The sequence below is a fragment of the Colobus angolensis genome, unplaced genomic scaffold, assembly GCF_000951035.1.
Source record: "Colobus angolensis palliatus isolate OR3802 unplaced genomic scaffold, Cang.pa_1.0 Scaffold450, whole genome shotgun sequence".
NCBI classification, from domain to species: domain Eukaryota; kingdom Metazoa; phylum Chordata; class Mammalia; order Primates; family Cercopithecidae; genus Colobus; species Colobus angolensis.
Window position 1 is genome coordinate 2,571,357 of NW_012117933.1, and position 20,746 is coordinate 2,592,102.

Here is a 20,746-nt window from a genome sequence, read left to right on the forward strand (position 1 = left end):
ATAGAGAGCTATTTGGAATCCATCAGTGACTTTAATTTGCTATTAGAATGTAAGTTACACTCTTTTGAATTCTTGTGAAGGACTCCTTGCCCTTCCCAAAATTCCAGTTTCCAAACTGAAATGTTAAAAAATATTTCTGCAAGTTATTTTTCCCACACTCTACTGTAATTAAACCATTACTTGTGGCTCCCCCACCCACACCCACACACATAAGCCCCTTGAAGATGTGGGCCGCTTCTCCTCTGTTTGCTCTTGTGTCTCTAGCCCCTCACGGAATGCTCAGCACATGGCAGGTTCTCAAATAAGACCTGACTGAACAAATTAATAGAAATGATGCTAATTCCATGTACACTCAAAAGAATACCTCTTTGAAAGTCAGTAGCTTCACCCTCCTCTGCCAACCCAAGACTTCTTCACATCATAGATGCTTACAAATAAGTTACAGTAAGCAACAATTTATAAGTAAACACAGTGTGTCAATGCATGGCAAAAGGATGATTACTTCTCTTGGCTATCCATAGCAGGACATAAAACATGCCCTTCGATTTATTACAAAAGGCCAGTCAGTATGCACCAGAGAAAATGGTGGAATGGGGGAAGCCAAAAGTTGTGAGTCTGTCATAATGATGTCAAGTGACACACTTTTTCATTGCGATCAGGGTGTACCATACCTTAGAAAAAACAATCTATTTTCCATTTCTGGATGTCTTAATAATTTAAAATATATAAATAAGCTCCTTTTCCATCATATGAACTGTTCTTACATATTCTCTGGCCTTCCTTTGTCCAAATGTTGAGTTGAAGTTTTCATTGCATATTCTCTGTGCGCTTTGGCATTACCTAATGGTTTCCTGGCTCGTGTGAGAGAAGTCAGCGTCAGCAGTCGGGTTTTGCCGAGATATTTTCTTGTCCTTTCCAGCACAGAGCTCTACAAACAAAGGCAGGGTTATCACATGTACCCGAGAGCTGCCTGGGAAAAGCGGGAGCTATAGTTATCAAAATTTTAACCTTTATGAAGTATGCTTTTGTCTCCGTTTTTGTTGCGTTCAATCAGATCAACAAGTGTTGGCTAAGTGTTGAGCGTGGTTTCCTGTGGGATTGTGTAAGGCTCTGTAGGACAATAAATGTGTTGGGGGCACTGAGTAATGTAGCCATTTCTGACCCGGCAGCCAGGAAAATGTGAAACAATTTGCTTCTGGAAACAGGACAGCTGGGGCTGTGTTCCTGCAAGAGCAGACCAACCACCACGGCGGACCCAGGCAAGCACGGAACAAGCCGAGATGGTGCGTTTAAGCGGCAGGTGGCTACTCAGTGTCATATACTATGGGGAAAATAGGTTTGGTTCCCGGTGTTGTGGGGCCTGAAGTTACAAACTTTGGGAAGCTCACTTTAAGAAAAATAGTACAACATTTTGAATATGAAATTACTAGGGCTTCCTCTGGGACTTTAGATGGGACCAGGTAATTTGGAGGTCAATGGCTGAAACTGCTATAATTTCACTGTAAAAATTCACTCCTTGCTCAAAATCTCAGTTAGGAAGCTATCACGTTGTGTACATTTCACCACCAGTTCTATCTAGCTTTGTGCTGTATTCTGTGCTAATTTTCTTCATCCTCTTCTTTAGGTATTGCCTTTCCACAGCTTTTCGTATTGGCCTCATAACTGCTTACAAAGAAACATAAAAGTGTCCCTTGTACCTTCTTTATCTGTGTTTTTATGATATTACTTTAGCTACAAATATTTGCTCTTAGGTTCCTGAGGTCTCCCTAAATCAAGTGCTTTATGTATTTTAGATGGAGATAGACAGATGGGAGGGAGGTGAACCATACAGTTGTACTCACATCCATATAATTTTAAAAGATTTTGTGGGCCACAATGATTTCACTGGATTTGAAAAGGAGTACAACTTTGTGGTCCACATAAGTGCTTCTCAAACTTTCCTGTGCACATGGATCGCCTAGGGGATCTTGCTAAAATGAAGATTTGGCTGTGCAAGGTCTCGGGTGGGAACTGAGAGTCTGCACGTCTAATGAACGCCCGGATGATGCAAGTGCACGGACCACACTTTGAGTCACACCCAAGTATTTATTTGTAGGACATATGTGGCACAAATACACAGTCAATAAGGGGCTGGTTCAACCTCATTTTATGGTAACTCATCTCAAGTTGGAAAGTCTGCTACAAACCTACTATGACTTCCTGCCTCCAATTATCTCCTGTCCCCAGGAGCTGGGGACAGAGGGATGGGAAGTAAAATTTTATCATTAAGGATCATTATCATTTCATTGTCTTTAGTTTTTTAACTTTGCTATGGTCTTTTTTAAAACTTTGCCTATGGAGCGATGAGAAGGGATATAAGTTTTTAGGACACCTACTAGGGTGTTGGGCATTAGGCTGCCATCTTCTCGACTACTCATAACCCTTCGAAGTGGTTATTGTTTCACTGCCTTTACAGATGGGGAAGCTGAGGTTTAGCTGGGTTAAGTAACATGACAGGTTGCATAGAGACAGAGCAGGGATTCGAACCCAGCTCGGTGCTTTCACTCACACCAACCTGCATCACGTAAGCAGTGTTACATGTTTAATTCAGCATGAGATGCTAGCTCATGGATTTATTATTTTTTGCTTTTCTCCTAAGGAAGGTGCCCAGAGACAGTGCCCTAGACAGAGGAGAGGGAGCAGAAAGAAAGAGGTTAGTGAAAACAGGAAAAGACTTAGAAAAGCTCTATGGGGCACTGAAGATTAATCTCACACCGAAAGCAAAACTTAGCTCCAAAAGGACTAGCATTAAGATTCTTGCCTTCTTTGTGAGAAAATGATCTTCCCAAAGTGTCTGGTTTTTATACACTCATTTTGGATCAATTAAGGTATCATGCTCCAAGATGCTGAGAATTTGACTGTCAATGTTAAAAGATTTCTGTCCATATCATGCCAAGATCAACTTTAACTTTCCCTCCCCTGAATAACATCATGTGAAATAAGGATCTGTCAGGTTCTGTGAAGCCAGTATTTGTCTTTGGCCAGCATCACAAGACTTTTGGAACCACTTTACTTGATTATCAGTCAAACTTTTTGTTCTTGTTTAAACTTACCATCACATTTTGTTCAGTTATTTAGCAGGAAGATAAGCAGGCCTGGCATTTGGGCAAATATTTGAAGATCAAGTTTGTCACAGGGCCCTCCAGTTTCCCTTCCAGATCCTGCCCCACGTGGAGCGTCTTCCCTTTCTTTCCCACCCTTCCTGCTCTACTGCCTTCCCACCACATGTATTATTTTAACATCTTGACACCTACCAAAATCTTTAGCTATATGGCATGTAAAGTAAGAGAGGATAACTAAACCCAGTCAAAGGGTAAGGAATTGCTCTCCTTATCTCTGAATTTTAAAGGATAAATTTTTAAAGGCACCACCCTGAGCCAGTCAGGGAATACACTTCCTGGTTGAGGGAAGTATCCAATGGACATTTAACTAGATAACCCTGTCTCCCTTGGTATCCTGTCTCCTGCTCCCCTTCCGTACCACTGAGAATTTATTCCAACTTTTGAGGTTGTATGTTCTTACCTATTTTCAAAATGTGGTTTCAAATTTTGTTATTTAACACTGCCTTTCAGCGGGAGATTCCTACTGAAAGATTATAGGTAACATCGTCCTGATGTATCCAATAAAATGTCTCTTGCACGGGTCTGTTAAGACTCAAATTTATGGGTAGTTTCACCAAACTACGTCCCTTAACAAAGCTGTGGTATGTTTGGCTGAACACATAGATATCTCCTACTCTGTCTACTGCCGTCGGTGGAGTGGACGTTGTACAGGTATGACACCTGAAGCTGGCTCCCAGGGCCATGCCTCTTAGGTCACTTGTTAATGGTACTGGCTAAGTCACTCAGGCTGCTGGGGCTCAGTGTTACATCTGTAAAATGACTTCTAAGTTTCCTATAAGGTTTGACATCCTGTGACTGCCTTCCTTTATTTAGGTTAGAGCAGTCTCTGGTTTTTAGGAGGGTCGCACAGCAGGCATGTCCTTCTCTAGCATTAGAATCATGGTCACGAATATGGGCTGTGGAGTTAGACTGCCAGGATTCAAATCCAGCTCCACCCACTAGCAGTGTGAGCTGGGCAATTTATTTATCTATTGCAGCTCCATAAGCTATAAGCAGGGAATGATGTTACAACTTACTCTATAAGGTGACTGTGTCACAACCTACCCCATGGGCTGGGAGTATCACAAAATATCCCATAGGGTGTGGGTGTTCTGGCCTACCGCATAAGGTGGAGGTGTCATGACCTACCCCATAGAGGAGTTGTGACCAGTAAACTCTAAACAGCCTGGTACGTAGTGAGCCCTCCTTAAGCACTGGCTAGGATCATTATCACAAAATCACTCTCATCCTTCAAAGTCTAATTTCAGTGTGCTCCCTTCTCAAATACCTTACTTGGTCACCTTAAGAAAAAAAACAGCTTTGCCTTCCTTGGACCTTTCATAGCAAAGTGAATGGACTCTACTCTAGCACCTACATTTTTTTCCCCATCTTTTCTTTTTTAAAACATAGTTGGTACCCACAATGTGCCAAATACTTTCACACAAGGTTTCTCATTTAACTCCCGTAAAGTAAGAGAGTTGTTATCTGTCTCATTTTACAGATCAGAAAACTGAAGGCTAGTGCAAGGGAGGAGTTTGGCCAGGGTGACACGGTTTACAAATGACAGTTCTGTAACCTCCTCCGCGCCTTCCAAGTTTGCCACCCCACAGCAATCTTGCGTATGAATCAGTTACGCAGCCTATCTCTCAAACTCGTTCATCGTCACTCAGGGCCACGGACAGCTGATCTTTATTTCTGGAACCAGTCGTTCAATGTTGGACACACTGTAGGCTCAAAATCAAGCGTGTCAAATAGAACTGCCGACTTGAACTTCTTACTCGCATGACATGGTTTCCCTATAAATCCTAAAAAACTATAGTGATTACAAGTCATGTTAATTTAACACACACCTTTAATGTATGTAAGAGGTTACCTAATGGCTGCTGGCTTCCTTATAGGAAATACTAGATTGATTTCGGCCAGGTTTTTGTGTCTCCTCTGTGCCTTAATCACTTTCTAGTTTCATCTGTTTATGAAAATAGGCAGCCTGGGCTATTTGGTAAGCAAATTGATAGGTCTATTTATTCTATGTGGGTGGTAATATGAGAGTCCACCCAAATCCCACTAGCTCCTCTATGGAAATAGATTTCTTGTTAATACTGACTGGGTTTAGGATCTCATTTTACTATAAAAGGTTTTTTGTTTCACCTTCCCAACTGAATTTTCCTTAAATAAGCTTAAGAAGAGCAGGGTTTGCTAGTTGTTGGACAGGCATTTGACTTAACAGTGAGCCCTGTTTACTTATTGTCAAAAGACTAGGGGGGAAGATATTGCATTTCTAAAAATTAATCATCAGCAACTATCCAACTATCCTTCTATATCAAGAGAGACCATAGAAATGTTTTCGAATTAGAATTTAGGCCATGTAGAAGAGAAAGGAGAAGTATAAGGAAGGGACAGAAATAAATAGAAGGAGAAAGGCAAGTCCAAGCCTAAGCAGAAACCACATGGTTTATCTTAGAAGAAACTGATCCGGAAATGAAGAACGCTTGACTCATCAAGACGAGGTCCTTCAAGATTGTTAGGAAGCCTCAGTAGCCCAGCTTAGGGAGTGGAGCTTTGAAGGACTGTTCCTCTTGGATGGGTACCTCAAAAGTCTGTAGCTTCAGGTGTTTGTTACACGAGAACAACATATTACAGACTCAAGTGCACAGGATGTGAACCCATCTTTGAGAAAATAAGCATATGCACATAAATACTTGAAAAGAAAAACATCTAGAGATGTGCTGTGTTTTTCTTTTCCCTGTCTGTAGCTCTTGGCTTTATAGAATACACATATATTGCATATGAATCTTAAAGTGAAAGCAAAAATATGTATAAAGGGCAGGATTTTGAAATGAATAATTATGTTGAAATTTCACAAGTTATATTTCATCAGATGTAACAACGCTTGCAAACCCCTGGAGGTTTACTGGAGAAGGTGCTTGAGGGCTCAATACCTTCCTTTTCCCTCAAAGTTCTTCCTTTCACTATACAGAGGCAACTGTGAATTTGTCAGTGGTCTCTATGACTCATCTTATTAATTTTTTATATAAAATTCCAAAAATTCTCACCTTTAGTGTGATGCACATGAAAGTTTTATTTTTCTTTTCTTTTTCTTTTTCTTTCTTTTTTTTTAGGAGACAGGGTCTCACTCTGTCACCCAGGCTGGAGTGCACTGGTGTGATCCTCCCACCTCAACCTCCCTAGTAGCTGGGACTACAGGTGCATGCCACCATGTCTGCTAATTTGTTAGAAACATTTTCTAGGGACAGGATCTCACTACGTTTCCCAGGCTGGTCTCAAACTCCTGACCTCAAGCAATCCTCCCTCCTCAGCCTCCTAATGTGCAATGTGCTGGGATTACAGGCATGAGACGCTGTGCCCTGCCTAGGTGTGAAAGTTCTATAGACAGAAAAAAATATATATCAGCACGTAGTACTGAGAAAGACTGAATAGCTCCTTGGACATTGGGATTTTTACATTTTTAAAACAGTGTTGTTAATGTCACAAATTGATTCAGCATCTAAAAAATTAAAAAGTAAATTTTCTATTCAACTAATCAGATCTATTTAACTAGCACTCTGCTTTGAGGAATGATGCTTCAGCTGTGGATATAAAAAACTGACAAGAGTTTTCACAGTTTTCTCCTTCTGCCTCATTAGTAAAATATAGAAATATAAAAGGCAAAAGTACCCTACGACTATGTGCAGTGTGATATTGCCTCCCCAAAGGAGGCTTTCACTCAAAAAAAGTAGACCCTCATGGTTTCTATAAGTCTCCGAGCAAATTCTCTTCTGGCCACAGACTTTGGATGTAGAAAATAAGCTTATCTGGGCAGGTGGATATGTAGAGTGCACAATGGAAGCAGAGATAAAAAGAAGGCATGCTACCTACCTTAGGCTCTATTATACCCTGATCTCTGCCCTGTCTTTGATCACTGGACAAAGAAACCAGTGACCATTGCAAATAGCACCCATTGTACTCAGAAGAAACCCAATCTACTTTTGTGAAAGAATTATCCTTTTTAAATAGCTAAAACAATATCCCAAGCAAAAAGTAACCAAGACTTTATTATATTGAATGGATAAGGTTTCCACTACTTCTGTCTAAAAATCAAATAACGCCCTCGGAGGACAGTTTAGGAATTAATAAATAATCTTTTGTTCTGTGTAGTAAATAATAAAAGCTGGTTTTCTTAATTCCACTTTGAGAGTTGTGTGATCTATGTTAGGAGGAAAGCAGGCTGGAGTCAACCATGGTTTATTCAATGCCAGGCTGTATTTCTTAGTCTCCCTTTCATTTCATTCTTCTGCCATAGTGGGTCATCATACTCCCAGGCCAGTGAGAAGTGCCCTCTAGTGATTGGATGGGTTCACTTGGCACCCGCCTCCATGCAGACAGAGCAATGCCTGTGTGGGTACTTCCTGATCAAGACTGATAAGTGGGATGCAAATATCTTCTTTTGAATGCATGATCCTGGCATAGCCAGAGGGAATATGAGTGATGGTGCCTCAAAGCAGTAACTTTCTGCTTAGAGCTTGAGAGTTAAAGTTAAGGACCACACGTATACTTCGGCTCTAGCGAGTCTAAGGTGAGTAAAGCTTTCAGATTATCAATAAAGAAAGATCTTAACTATTGGGCATCTGAATTCAAATAACGATGCAATTTCACAAAGCAAAGAAGAACGTAAGAAAGTTTGTCTCTCTGGCCTACTGCTCAACATTGCTACTTTTCATGATCAGACCTGATATCAGACTGAGGGATGAAGTAACTGTCTTAGTAGAAGTAGAAAATTAATACATTTATTTTTCAGAAATACTTTAAATTTTAATGTTTTACATGATTTTGGAATAAAAAGGGAGGGTCTTTTTACTTTGTAAATGTACTCATTTTTTCGGTTCTTTTAAATCTCTTTTGATAGCATCTGTTATTGCAGCCTCATATATTTTCCTCATTTTATCTTATCTTAGGCATTCACTTTGATTTTAAATTCTCATAGATATTGAAAATTATACCTGTGTAATTTATGTTAAATATCTGGTCATGATCAGGGGCTGCAGGTGTTATTTACAATAATGTCAGTGTCTCATAGTGGTTTGGGTAATTTGGTCAAATTACTGGCCATTACTTCATAAATTGAGAGCGGTCTGGAGTTAAATTTTTTAAAGTTTTATTACATCCAATTCAATTCAACCAATACGTATAGAATGCTTAAAGAGTAAGGAGCATTTTGATAAGGTGGTCTGGAGAATGAGGCAAAGATGATGAATTTATTATCCACAGTGGGAGGAGTCAAATGTATAAAGTGTTTTTTAAAAATCAGCACATTTATAAAATCCGAAGCAAAGGCAGCAGAAAAACTGTAGCTGTTAATTTAATTTATTTATTAATTTATTAATAAATTAATTTATTCTATAATCCTAAGTCAGTCTCATTTTTTAAGAATTAGCATTTATATTATACCTTAATAGGAAATAGTTGAGGAAAAGATATGAAGGTTAAAGAGAACTTACCTAGATGCTGCAAATACTCATTTTAATTATTTATTTTGTTTAGGATGATAATATGGATACAAAATCTATTCTAGAAGAACTTCTTCTCAAAAGGTCACAGCAAAAGAAGAAAATGTCACCAAATAACTACAAAGAACGGCTTTTTGTTTTGACCAAAACAAACCTTTCCTACTATGAATACGACAAAATGGTGAGACATCATGTGTTCCATTGTTTTTATACTATTTATTACTTTTCCTAAGTCTCCACAACGTACTTGATCATAATGAAAGAATATCAGGTTTCTACACAGTGAAGATCCACTTCTATCCACTTATCACATGACCTTTTCTTAATGAAAGTATAATGAATTCAAGATAAAGGATTTTAAAACATTAGTTAACTTTACTAAGGCAAATTATAACTTTAGAACAGTGGTTCTCAACTGAGGGCATTTTTGCTCCCCAGGTGACATTGGGAAAAGACTGGAGATATTTTGGGTTGTTCCAGCTGGGGGACAGGAACAGTAAGTGTTAAAGGCATCTAGTGAGTAGAGGCCAAGAATGCAGCTAACCATCCTGCAGTGCACAGGACAGTCCTCACAACAAATAATTACCCAGGCTTAAATGGCAATAGTACCTTAAAACAATGCTAGAAATAAGACTATTCCTGTACAGTTGAGAATTCTACTACAGTAAAAATACTGAAATACTGTCATAAGATCGAACCAAAATGAAGATGCTTTGCAGAAGTTAAATCTTGATTTTCCTGAGTATATTAACCACATGGTAGGTGATTTGAAACACATTTCAAGATAATCAAACAAGATTATTAACCACTGGAATGTATGTGTTTGTGTCCAGACTCAAGGAATAGATTCTGTTGTCATTGGATTTTGACTATTACGGGATAATGGGAAGTGACTCTCCATTGTCCACCCCCTACCCCAATCTCCCTCTCAAGCATAACTTGAGCTTTATGCCTTTCCTAGTGCACCATGATGTATTGCATGAAGTATCTTACATTTTGTTTTTTAATTCAGAAAAGGGGCAGCAGAAAAGGATCCATTGAAATTAAGAAAATCAGATGTGTGGAGAAAGTAAATCTCGAGGAGCAGACGCCTGTGGAGAGACAGTACCCATTTCAGGTAAAGGGGAGAACAACATTACATTGGGTGGATAGTTCTTCCTTTAATTTTTCTATTGTAAACTCAATATATCCAGGAAAAATAATGATATTTCAAAATAATCTATTCAGACAATAACAAGGCTTGGAATATTCCCACATGGGAGTTGGGCATTTTGCTAAAATTCTGTCCACAATCTGCCTTCTCTGGAGGGAAGGGAAGCAAGACAGGAGTGTAAGTCACAGTGACCTGACCTGCCTCAGGTCTGATCATCTCTTTTAACACACATTGCTGAGTATCTCTGATGTGGTACACAGTAGTAGGCATACTATGGGGAACGAAACACTGCCCCTACCCCAAGGCACTGACAGGGAAGTGGCAAAATAAACTAATACACAGACCATTACAAAGCAGTGAAGGTGAGTGTTAAGGTGGAGGTCAGCAGAACGCATCCATGGAGTCCCAGGATGTGGAAGCTTCATTCCTCACTCCAAGAGGCTAGAGAGATATTCTATTGGAGGTGGCACTCAAGTTGGGAAGGACAAGTAAAATTTAGCCCAGCAAATATGAGAAGGACAGTGGGACAAAAGAAACAGCAGGTGTCAAGGTGTCAAGGCACTGATGAGTGAAATAGTGTGACATGTTTAGAGAGCACTAAGTCGTCCCTATGAATAGAGAAGCCCATGCGACAGTGAAAGAGATGAGCCTGGAGAGGTGACCATGCTAAGGAGTTTTCATTTTATCCTGAAGTATTTTAAACAATGGTATGGTATGGAGTGTATGCTGACAGTACCTTTTGGAAGTGGCCTAATCTAAGTCATGCCCTACTTTTCTTATATCATAAAAAATTACATTTCTGATCTAAAGGTAGGTGGATTGTCTTTCAGATGGCCTGACTACCCTGTGCTGGTATTAGGAACCTGTGGCCAAAAATGAAATACAATAATCCAGTTGATTAACAACCCATACTTCCCATTTGGAAAAAATATTACCAGGCCAGGTACAGTGGCTCATGACTGTAATCTCAGCACTTTGGGAGGCCATAGAGGGAGGATCACTTGAGGCTGGGAGTTCAAGACCAGCCTGGGCAACATAGCGAGAACTCATCTCTACATAAACATTTTTTTCATTGAAAAAATTACCCAACTGGGGGAAACCAGGGGAGGTCATGCTCATGGAAGATGCTGCAAACTCACCTCACAGAGGCACAGAGTGCTCAAAAGATCACAGGGTTTGGAGCCCCCAAAGAGTTCCTAGTCCCACCACTTATACTTGTGCAACCATAAACACACACTCAACTTCCATTTCTCATAGAGTTGAAATAAGATTAAAATATTGAAGTAGCTAGGAAAGAGCCCAGCAACTAGTAAGTGTTTAACAAATGTTGTGTATATTTACCAATCAGAGTTGAATAAACTAGAGAAGGATCTGGAGAAGATATTGTAACCTTCAAATGTTCAAACATTTGTCTTAAGAAATAGAAAAGTATATATTCTGGGGATTCCTGGGGTGCCACATGATGAAACAGATGGAAGTAACAGGGAGACATATTTTTACTCAAAGTGAATATGAACTGTATAATAATCAGAATATATGGATATTGGCAGAGATGACATGGTAAAGAGCATTCCATCTTTGAAGGTATTTTTAAAGATAGAGCAGTTAAACATTTTCCAGTGGGCTGTAAGGAAATCATGCACTGGGTAGGCAAATGGACCAGAACAATCCTAAGACACGTGTAAAGTCTAACATATTAATGTCCATAGTCCGGGGCATCTGTGATGAGAACTCAGTGTTCACTACTACTATTGGGTGCATCATCGCTGTAATTTTCCCAAGTGTAGGAGTGTCTGGGATAAAACAAACTGATAGCTGGAGGATTTTTTTAAGCAGATTTTTTTTCCATCTAATTCCAGAGCTGATGTTTACTATATAAGCAAACTCAAGGTTTCTTTTGGATGACAAAAAATTTGCAGGTGCACCAAAGTGAACTAAGTGCAATTATATATAAACACACCAAATATTTTCCTTTCCAGATTGTCTATAAAGATGGGCTTCTCTATGTCTATGCATCAAATGAAGAGAGCCGAAGTCAGTGGTTGAAAGCATTGCAAAAAGGTAATTCAAAAAAAGAAACATTGAAAGAGAAAGGTCAAAAAGATGTCATAAAAGAGAGTCGTTTTTTGAGGCTTGGTGGAGGAAAGATACGGCAGTAAAAAGACTCAATGCCAAGAGACAATCTACTGATTTTCCTACTAACATCAGGGAATGTGTCAGACTCATCCTCATTTTTGCATTTGCATTGTTACGTACAGGAAGCCTGTGGATCGGATTCTCTGTCCCACACAGAGCCAGTATTGTGCCTTCCCAGCAGCTTAGGGGAAGCCAGGCCACCTGCACTCCACTCAGTATGCTTGCCTTTACCAGGGGGAAAGTCTAGGTCATCATGGGGATATGTCAAGTCCTGTAGCTACCAGACTTTTGATGTTTATAGAAAGTTACATCTAATACTTATACTGAGCATTTACCTTTCGCCAGCTACTTTTCAAATACTTGTAAAACATTTTTTTAGGTAACGCTCTTAACAACTCTGTGGAAAGAGGTAATATTATTCTCCATTTTTCAGACAAGTGAAGTTTTTAAAACACGGCCAATGTCATAGATACAGTAATGAGGAACTCAGAACTCAATTACCTAAACCTGACTTTTTAACCGATACATTGTAAATGCTAGGCAAAACTGAAGATTTATTGAAGCTTTTATTCAGTGATGTTTAGGCCGCCCTGGTAACAACTTTTGGTAGAAGGGAAAGAATCATTGTTAATGATTTGGTACTATAGTATTTCCCTCTGTGGTATTTTAAAGATGAGTAATGGTGTGAAAACAATATTTAACTCAAATGAATTGTTCCATTTGTTGTGAAATTTCAGGTATTATGCTCCTAGATGGAGGAAGATTTTATTTTATTTTATTTTATTTAAGTTTTAGATTATGATTCTTTCTCAGTACACCTCAAATTACACGCGGTTACTCCACTTTGATGCAAATATACCCTTTTCACACATAGGGCTTAATTTTTCCTTTGCATAAAAAGGTTTAGTAACCCATTCTGCGGGTAGCAAGTGGTCCGTTGGGAGACAGAAGCTTCCCTCTACCCACCACCAGCTCATTGAAATGAGAAAGGCAACCCCTCTAGAATTAGATACACCTGCAGCAAAGTCCTGCTTTGCTGTGTCGCCTAATAAAATCATCTAACATCTCTGGATTTAAGTTTCTTGACCTGTAAAATAGGAGATCACACTTCTTTTCTCCTAGAGCAGTCATGAGCCACAAATGAGACACTCATAAATATATTAAAATATCTTATGCACAAACATGAGTCACTGTGGTTACACTAGGGCTTCAAGGAGGCGCTCTAAGATTCTGCTTCCCATTTAGTCTCCTTTGGTGGAATTTCCTGAGCGGTAGGTGCTATGTCCTATGTGCAGCTCTTGGTCATGCCCTGCTAGATCTCATGTGCCTGAGCAGCTCATGTGAAGACATACGAAATGTAAAGGAAGAGCAGAGAAGGAAGCAAAAACACATCTCCTAGCCCCTCATAAAACTGCAGAGAGTCCCGATCACTACAGCTGCCATATCCACAATAAGTGGTTTGTCTCTATGCACAATAAGTAGTTTGTATCAGTTAGTGATGCTTTGGGCTGCAGGTAAAAAGACATCAAATAGTTGCTGAAACAAATCCACTTTTGTTCTTCTCCCACAGTAACAAATGCAAAGGTAGGCAGTCAGTCAAGGGCTAGTGCAGCAACTCAGTGAAGTCAGTAGGTATGAAGGCTCCTCCTAGCTTTCTGCTCTGTTATCCTTAGAGGCTGCTGGAGAGATTCCAAGCCTTCCCAGAAGCCTCCCTGCAAACTTGTGCTTATGTCACATTATCCAGAACTATATCTGATGGCCATTGATGTGGAGGCTAGAGACAGTATCTTTTTTTTTCCAGTCTCTGTGCTGGAAGATAGTGAGAAAGAAGGTGCGTGGGATTTGCTGTCAAGTTGGCCAACTAACCTGCTGCAGGAAAACAAAGAGGTTCTCCTGCTCACATATTCTCCCCTACAAAGTTTCATTGTGCTATAATGACTCCTCCTGACTTTTGTGTCTATTATTTGGCTCAAGCATTATAAACTGAGGTAGACATTTAAGACAGAATTTTCCAGATGTTAACCTACACTTGGAAGGTTTGGGCTGATTCAGCGGTAACATAGGAGTGTGAAGTGTGTGTCAACTATCATGGTTCTGAATTCAGCTAACCAGATGTGGAAAAAATGTGCCCTTCCTTCCAAAAATTTAAACAGAAGGGGGTTTTGCAGAGGAGTTGGCACCTGTACATTGTGATGTAGTAGAAAAAGCCTGAGGCTGAGTCTCAGGTCTGCTATTTATTAAGCTTGTGAACTTGAGCAATTGTACTACCTCTCTGCACTTCAGTTTACCTAACTGTGTGAGAGGTGTAATAACAATAGCTACCCCTCAGGTTCTTGAATCGATTAAATTAGAGGACATATGTAAAGGAAAATATGTAAATGTAAAGTCCTATAGATATATGAATATATGAGTTCCTCTTATTGTCATTATTAGGTGGTGAGATTGTTGCAATGTTGACTTTTGGATTTGGTTGGAAAAAGAATTAGTTACTCAGGAAACCAAATCCATGTAGTAAGGAAATAATAGGAATCCCAACACGCGGAAGCCAGGAGCTTAGAGAGCAGGAAGGCAAGTAATGTGCCCAAGAGATTGCAATGGCCATTTGGAACCAGAATCAGAAACTTACATTTTATAATTTTAACTCTTTTTGCCTTTTGTGATTTCTGCCACATGAAAACGCCAGCTTTTCAGCTAAACTGAGCTAAGTTAAATTAAGGGAATGATATCACTAAAGCCCACTGTTTATTGAACACCTATTTACTCTGGGTCAAACACTGCTAGCTGCTTTACATACATTATCTAACAGCCTTCCAAAGACCCCATAAAGTAAGTATTATCTCCATACACTCCCTTGAGTCAGGACTGTAAAGGAGAAGCAGAACTCTCCTAGGATCGACATAAGGAAATCTCAAGATGAACATTCAGTCAAGAGAGAGAGAGTTAAAGGCACACATAGAACCAGCCCTTCTCACCTAGATACTCTTCCTAAAATATACTAAGATCTTGTAGGTTTCTCTGTTGTATTTCAAAAGAGGCTAATTTGTTATAGATTAAAATTTCATTTATTTGAATTATACATTGCCCTATTCCTGTGGCTTTTTAAAATATGCACATATTCCTAGGAAAGTAGCCCCCATAAACCATTCATTCCTTAGTATAAACATGTCAAAGTCACAAAAGTCAAAGAAGGGATGAGAAGCAGTTCTAAATTAAGGGAAGCTAAGTGCCATGTGTGATTTTGAATTGGATCCTTGATCAGAAAAAAAGTGAGTGATTATAAAGGCCATTATTGGAATAATTAGAAAAATTTTAAAGATGAAATATTTATTAAATAATAAATGCAGGCATAACAAAGAATGAGTTCATGTCCTTTGCAGGGACATGGATGAAGCTAGAAGCCATCATCCTCAGCAAACTAACACAGGAACAGAAAACCAGTCACTGCATGTTCTCACTCATAAGTGACAGTTGAACAATGAGAACACACGGAGGGGAACATCACACACCAGGGCCTGTTGGGGGATGGGGGGCAAGGGGTGGGAGAGCATTAGGACAAATACTTAATGCATGGGGGGCTTAAAACCTAGATGATGGGTTGATGGGTGCTGCAAACCAGTATGGCATATGTATCCCTATGTAACAAACCTGCACGTTCTGCACATGTATCCCAGAACTTAAAGTAAAATAAAAATTAAAAAATTTTAAAAATTAATAATAATCACATTGTAACGGTGTTAAATTTCCTGAGTTTGATAATTGTATTACAGTTGTATAAGGGAATGTCCTTGTTAATATAAGTTATGTACTGAAGCATTTATGGATGACATTATTTAGGTCATACAATCTACTACTTCTTAAGCACACTACTACTTATTAAGCACAATATAATAATGATTTTAAAAGTTAAAAAATAATACATACGTACAGAGAGAAAGCAATAAAGCAAATGTGACAATCAGTTAATAATTGGTGAATCTAGGTAAAAGGCATATGGATGCTCATTGTATTAATCTTATTCTTGCAACTTTTCTGTACATTTGAAAATTTTCACAATAAAAAGTAGATAGAAGTGTATGTTTATCTGGGCCTTTTTAAAGAACTTTTTGCTAAAATATAGCCCCACCCTTCCCCTTCTGCCACAAGAAAACATCATGTGCTATAACCTACTCTCTTTCTTTACAGATATATCTCTAAAATCCTAACATCAAGCTGATCTGTATATGCATTTTACTGGTTAATTTTTCTTCAAAACTGATATGTTATTATGTTGTTCTCAACATACTCATGGTTAGACTTTTCTTTTTTCTTTTTGGCTTGTTAACTGTTGAGTGAAAGACCTATATCCTTCCGGAACCATTTGCTCTTACCTTGGTTGCTGGCCAAATGGGGTTTTTATTGTTCTGTGATTACAGCACTTACTGAATGTGCTTCTCCTCTTGGATCAACGTTTGCTAACGTCTTGTTTTCTTCCTGTCTGCTCCTCAGAGATAAGGGGTAACCCCCACCTGCTGATCAAGTACCATAGTGGGTTCTTCGTGGACGGGAAGTTCCTGTGTTGCCAGCAGAGTTGTAAAGCAGCCCCAGGATGTACCCTCTGGGAAGCATGTAATGTGTGATTCCTCTGTTGGACTGGACCTTGGGTGGATAGTGCTCCATTAGGCTAAACCTGCCAGAGGCCAGAAGAGCTTGCCAGAAAACAAGATGTGCCAGATGGGTTGGCATCATGAAAATTCAGCCTTGCAGATGCTATGTGACAAATGAAATCTCATTCTAGGGTCAATTGAGTCATGGCCATTAAGATAATAACAATATTAACGTCTGCCATTCTTTCATTTCATGAGAAACATTTTAAAAATTTTAATCATTAATCAAGCAATGAGCTGTTATTTCCTCCCATAATTTTTATTGGTTCAAGATAAACTCCAAAAAGGTAGAATATGTTGGATATGTCATCATGGTTCAAACAGCTAGGTTTCCAGTTTGATAAGAAAACGAGCTCGCTCTTCTTATAAATAACAAAAATCACAAACTGAAAAAACAACATTCTTTTTTTTTTTTTTTAAAAAAAAGAAAGATATAATTTAGGTAACACTTTTCATCACCATATATACTAAATGATGGTCAAGTTTTAAAATATATTTTTAAAGCAGTTTGCCATTCTGTATATGTGTGTTAATTTCTTAATGACATGAGAGAAGGGGTTGCTTTATGTGAAATCAGATTCTATCCAGAGTTGTATTCCCAGGGAAACAAGAGGGACTTATATATATTTAAAGTTTATAAATATTTAACATAAAGTTGTTGATGAATACAAAATAGGAGAACTTATTTTGGTAATAGTTTTACCAGCCTGGACAAAATATGCCTGGATTACAATGGCTTTACAGAATTGAATGAGATCAGCTACAGAATAGAACTTCATGAACTGGAAAAGATAGAGGCACATAAAACATTTTTTAAATTCACTTCATAACAGTATTGATACCCAACAATCATGTTAATGCTACTACTGGTCATTTTATCCCCCAAAAATCAATTAATAAGTATTCATTGTGTTTTCCATCTTAATTAGACTATACAATGAATATTTATTAATCTCAACTAGATCTCATTGCTCTGTATACTCATGAATTATAGTGATTTAATGAACTCTACAGATTGGCTGCACATGGGCCTTCCCTCCACTGTAAGGGACTGAGGAGTAATGTCTCCTTATAGTGTTAATCATTTTCCCCAGTGGTTTTGTCTATGGTCTTTTATCATTACCTAGCAGGTCAGATTCCAGCTTTGACCATGCCCTAACTTTCTGGAAGGAGCAGGAAAAAGGCCAGAGAGAGCACTGCCTTGGGGTTGCCTTCCTAGGCTCTGTCTGGATGACACTCAGCATGTGTTCTGGGTGCCACAGGTGCTGTGCCTCTGAGGAAAACTACAGAGTGTAGAGGTGTTGCAGTTCCTGAGCAGCTGTAATACTGTCTATCTGTCCAAGTATAATTTATTCCCTCGGCTTCTTCTGCTGAGCTACCAGGAAGTCCATGGGCATAACAACTAAAAGAAAAAGTTGGGTGTCTTTATTTCTTTTTGTCCAAGATGCCTTAATCCACCCTTTTTCTAGGATACATGGCCTACATAGGAGCTGGGCCTTATATAGGAAAGCTACAGAATCACTCCAGATGTTGTGTCTGGATTCACTTAATCTGGAGTATTGCTCACACAAGCTGGTTCATTCTTTTAATTCATAACATTGAGTGTTTCTCTTTGTTTTGTTTAAATTTCTTTCTGATATTACTTTGTTTTAATGCTCAGATGCTAATCTGCATATTGCAGTCAATGAAGAGAAATACAGAGTTCCTACCTTCCCAGACAGAGTGGTAAGTCAATATTTTAAAAATGTTTTTCATGGTCAGGATATATTAAATAAATCAAGAGTTGCCAGATTCAAGACTAGAAAATGTGGAATTCATTTAGACTTCCCAGGAAAGAGAGAAAAACCATGAGCTCCAGACAATAGCTATGGGTGGTATTGAATAGTGGATTCAAATATAGAACCATCGTAATATCTCATATTTTTGTATTTAATTGTTGTGTCTTTTCCTAGCCAGTAAGCCCATAAATAGTCACCAAAAAACTGTGTACATGTGGGAGATGTCCTTAAGATGGCATCACACATAACAGGCAGCTGTTATTAGCTGTCATTCTTTCCTTACCATCAACATGGCCAAGACTGCTTCATGGAAGTATCCTGGTGTTGAAATGGAACTCTATAGGACAAAAGCAGAAAACAATATAATTCTTTCCCTCCATTATCCCTTCAAAACTATTCAGTGGGCTTTCTTCCCCGCTTCCAAATAAAGTCTTTGCCAGATTCCATAGTTTTGCAGTCACTCTGAAATGATAAAAATTTCCCCATTACTTGTAATCATGAGAACAGCCTCTGAATTGTTCCACCCAATGTTATTATCACATGACTGCAAACATCATTCCAAGTTAAACATCCTTCGCCTAGCTTGGGCCTGCATCACCTGGCAGCCTGCTTTTGGGGAGGGATTTTGGAGTGGCTGAGGTTCATGGCCCTTTCAGAGTTAATTCCAAGGAAGACGAGGTCTAATTAAAAAAAGACACACATAGCTGTTTCTGTCATGATGTGGTGGTGGTATCTGAGTGAATTATCCAGCACTGATTCTTTATCTCATGGGAGACTTTTGGGAATTTCCTACTGAAGGGCAGATCCATATGTAGTTTTATGACAGGGGAGAGATTTTGACCCTCAGCTCTTGGATTTTCAGATTTTCAGCCCTCAATCTTTCAAGATGGCTGTCAGCCAACTTTTTCCCAAGGGTGGAATTGGCCTATAAGAAAACAAACAAAACCTTGATTGCTCTGGTTAATTAAGCTGTATGTAGATCTTTCTTGAAGTACAGGCTACTGCTCTCTTTTTGCTCTACTGTCTTAGATTCATAGCCACAGCCTCCTGTTTTTAGGGTTCCCAGGCAGGTGTGAGCCTCCTCAAATGCCAGGATACACACAAAATGGCTTCCCAGTGGTTGTCTAGAAGTTCACCTGAAAGCAAGGGGACATCTCCACCCACCTATTGGATCTATGGTGTCTTGGGTACTTATTTTCAGCTACACACATTCGTGCACACTTACTTCTCTCTTTCTAAGTAAAAGCCACATAATTTTTGTGAATCAACATGAAAAAAAAAATAATCCATTATTGTAGTAGACTGAATAATGTCCCCCAAATTTCGTGTCCATGTAGAACCTCAGAATGTGACCTTATTGGAACTAGGATCTTTGCAGACATAATTTGTTGAAGATCAAGATGAAATCACACAAAAGATGAGAGTGGGCCATAAATCCAATGACTAGTAAGATGAGAGGACACAGAGAGATACACAGAGGAGAAGGCCATGTGAAGACCTAGGAAGAGATTGGAGTTATGTTACCACAGGCCAAGGAACACCTGTTTCTTAGTCCATTTGTGTTGCTACTAAGGAATACCTGAGGCTGGGTAATTGATAAAGAAAAGACGTTTATTTGGCTCACCATTCTGCAGGCTGTGCAAGTAGCATAGCACTGGCATCTGCACCTGATGAGAGCCTTAGACTGCTTCAAGTCTAAGGAAGGAAGGGGAGCTAGTGTGTACAGAAATTGCACGGTAAGAGAGAAGAAACAAGAGAGAGGGAAGGGAGGTGGCAGACTCTTTTCAATAACCAGCTCTCATGGAAAATCATAGAGTGAGAACTCATTCACTACCATGAGAATGGCACTAGGCCATTAATGAGGGATTCGCCCCTATGACCCAAATACCTCCCGTTAAGCTCTACCTCCAACACTGGAGATCACACGTCAACATAAAATTTGAAGGGGTCGAATATCCAAACCATAGCAACTTGGAACGACCAGAAGCTGGAAGAGGCAAGCAAAGATTTTCTCCTAGAGGCTTCAGAGTAAATACAGCAATGCTGAAACGTTTATTTTGACTTCTAGCCTCTAGAACTGTGAAATAATAAATTTTTGTGGTTCTAATCCACCAGACTTGTAGCAATTTGTCATGGAAGCCCTAGGAAACAATTATAATGGTTAGGAGTTTTTACTTTGTTATTAGCAACATTGCTGTTTGGGTTTGAAAATATGTTTCAGTCCTGAAGCTTGAAAAGTATGGCCCTCTAAAACACCTAGGAGAAACGCCCAGATTAGGCCAATCTATAAAAACAAAGAGTGATCAGTGGTTGCCTGGGACCAGAGTAGGGATGGGAATTGACTGCAAATAGGTATGAGGGATCTTATTGGAGTGATGGAAAGACTGGGTTG

General features: G+C 39.1%; 1 protein-coding gene across 3 annotated transcripts in view; it reads left to right on the top strand.

The window, feature by feature from the left end:
* BMX (BMX non-receptor tyrosine kinase) overlaps positions 1-20,746 on the top strand; it is a 98,893-nt gene that overhangs the window by 42,895 nt on the left and 35,252 nt on the right. Inside the window, exons 1-6 of one of the 3 annotated variants that reach the window (XM_011957884.1) lie at positions 918-1,283; positions 8,679-8,825; positions 9,657-9,761; positions 11,777-11,858; positions 16,419-16,538; positions 18,237-18,301. In XM_011957884.1, the coding sequence (XP_011813274.1) occupies positions 1,281-1,283; positions 8,679-8,825; positions 9,657-9,761; positions 11,777-11,858; positions 16,419-16,538; positions 18,237-18,301 (522 nt within the window). In that variant the 5' untranslated portion in view covers positions 918-1,280. Of the gene's footprint in view, positions 1-917; positions 1,284-7,581; positions 7,714-8,678; positions 8,826-9,656; positions 9,762-11,776; positions 11,859-16,418; positions 16,539-18,236; positions 18,302-20,746 lie in introns of those variants that run through there. The other 2 variants (XM_011957885.1, XM_011957883.1) reach the window with 2 other exon arrangements.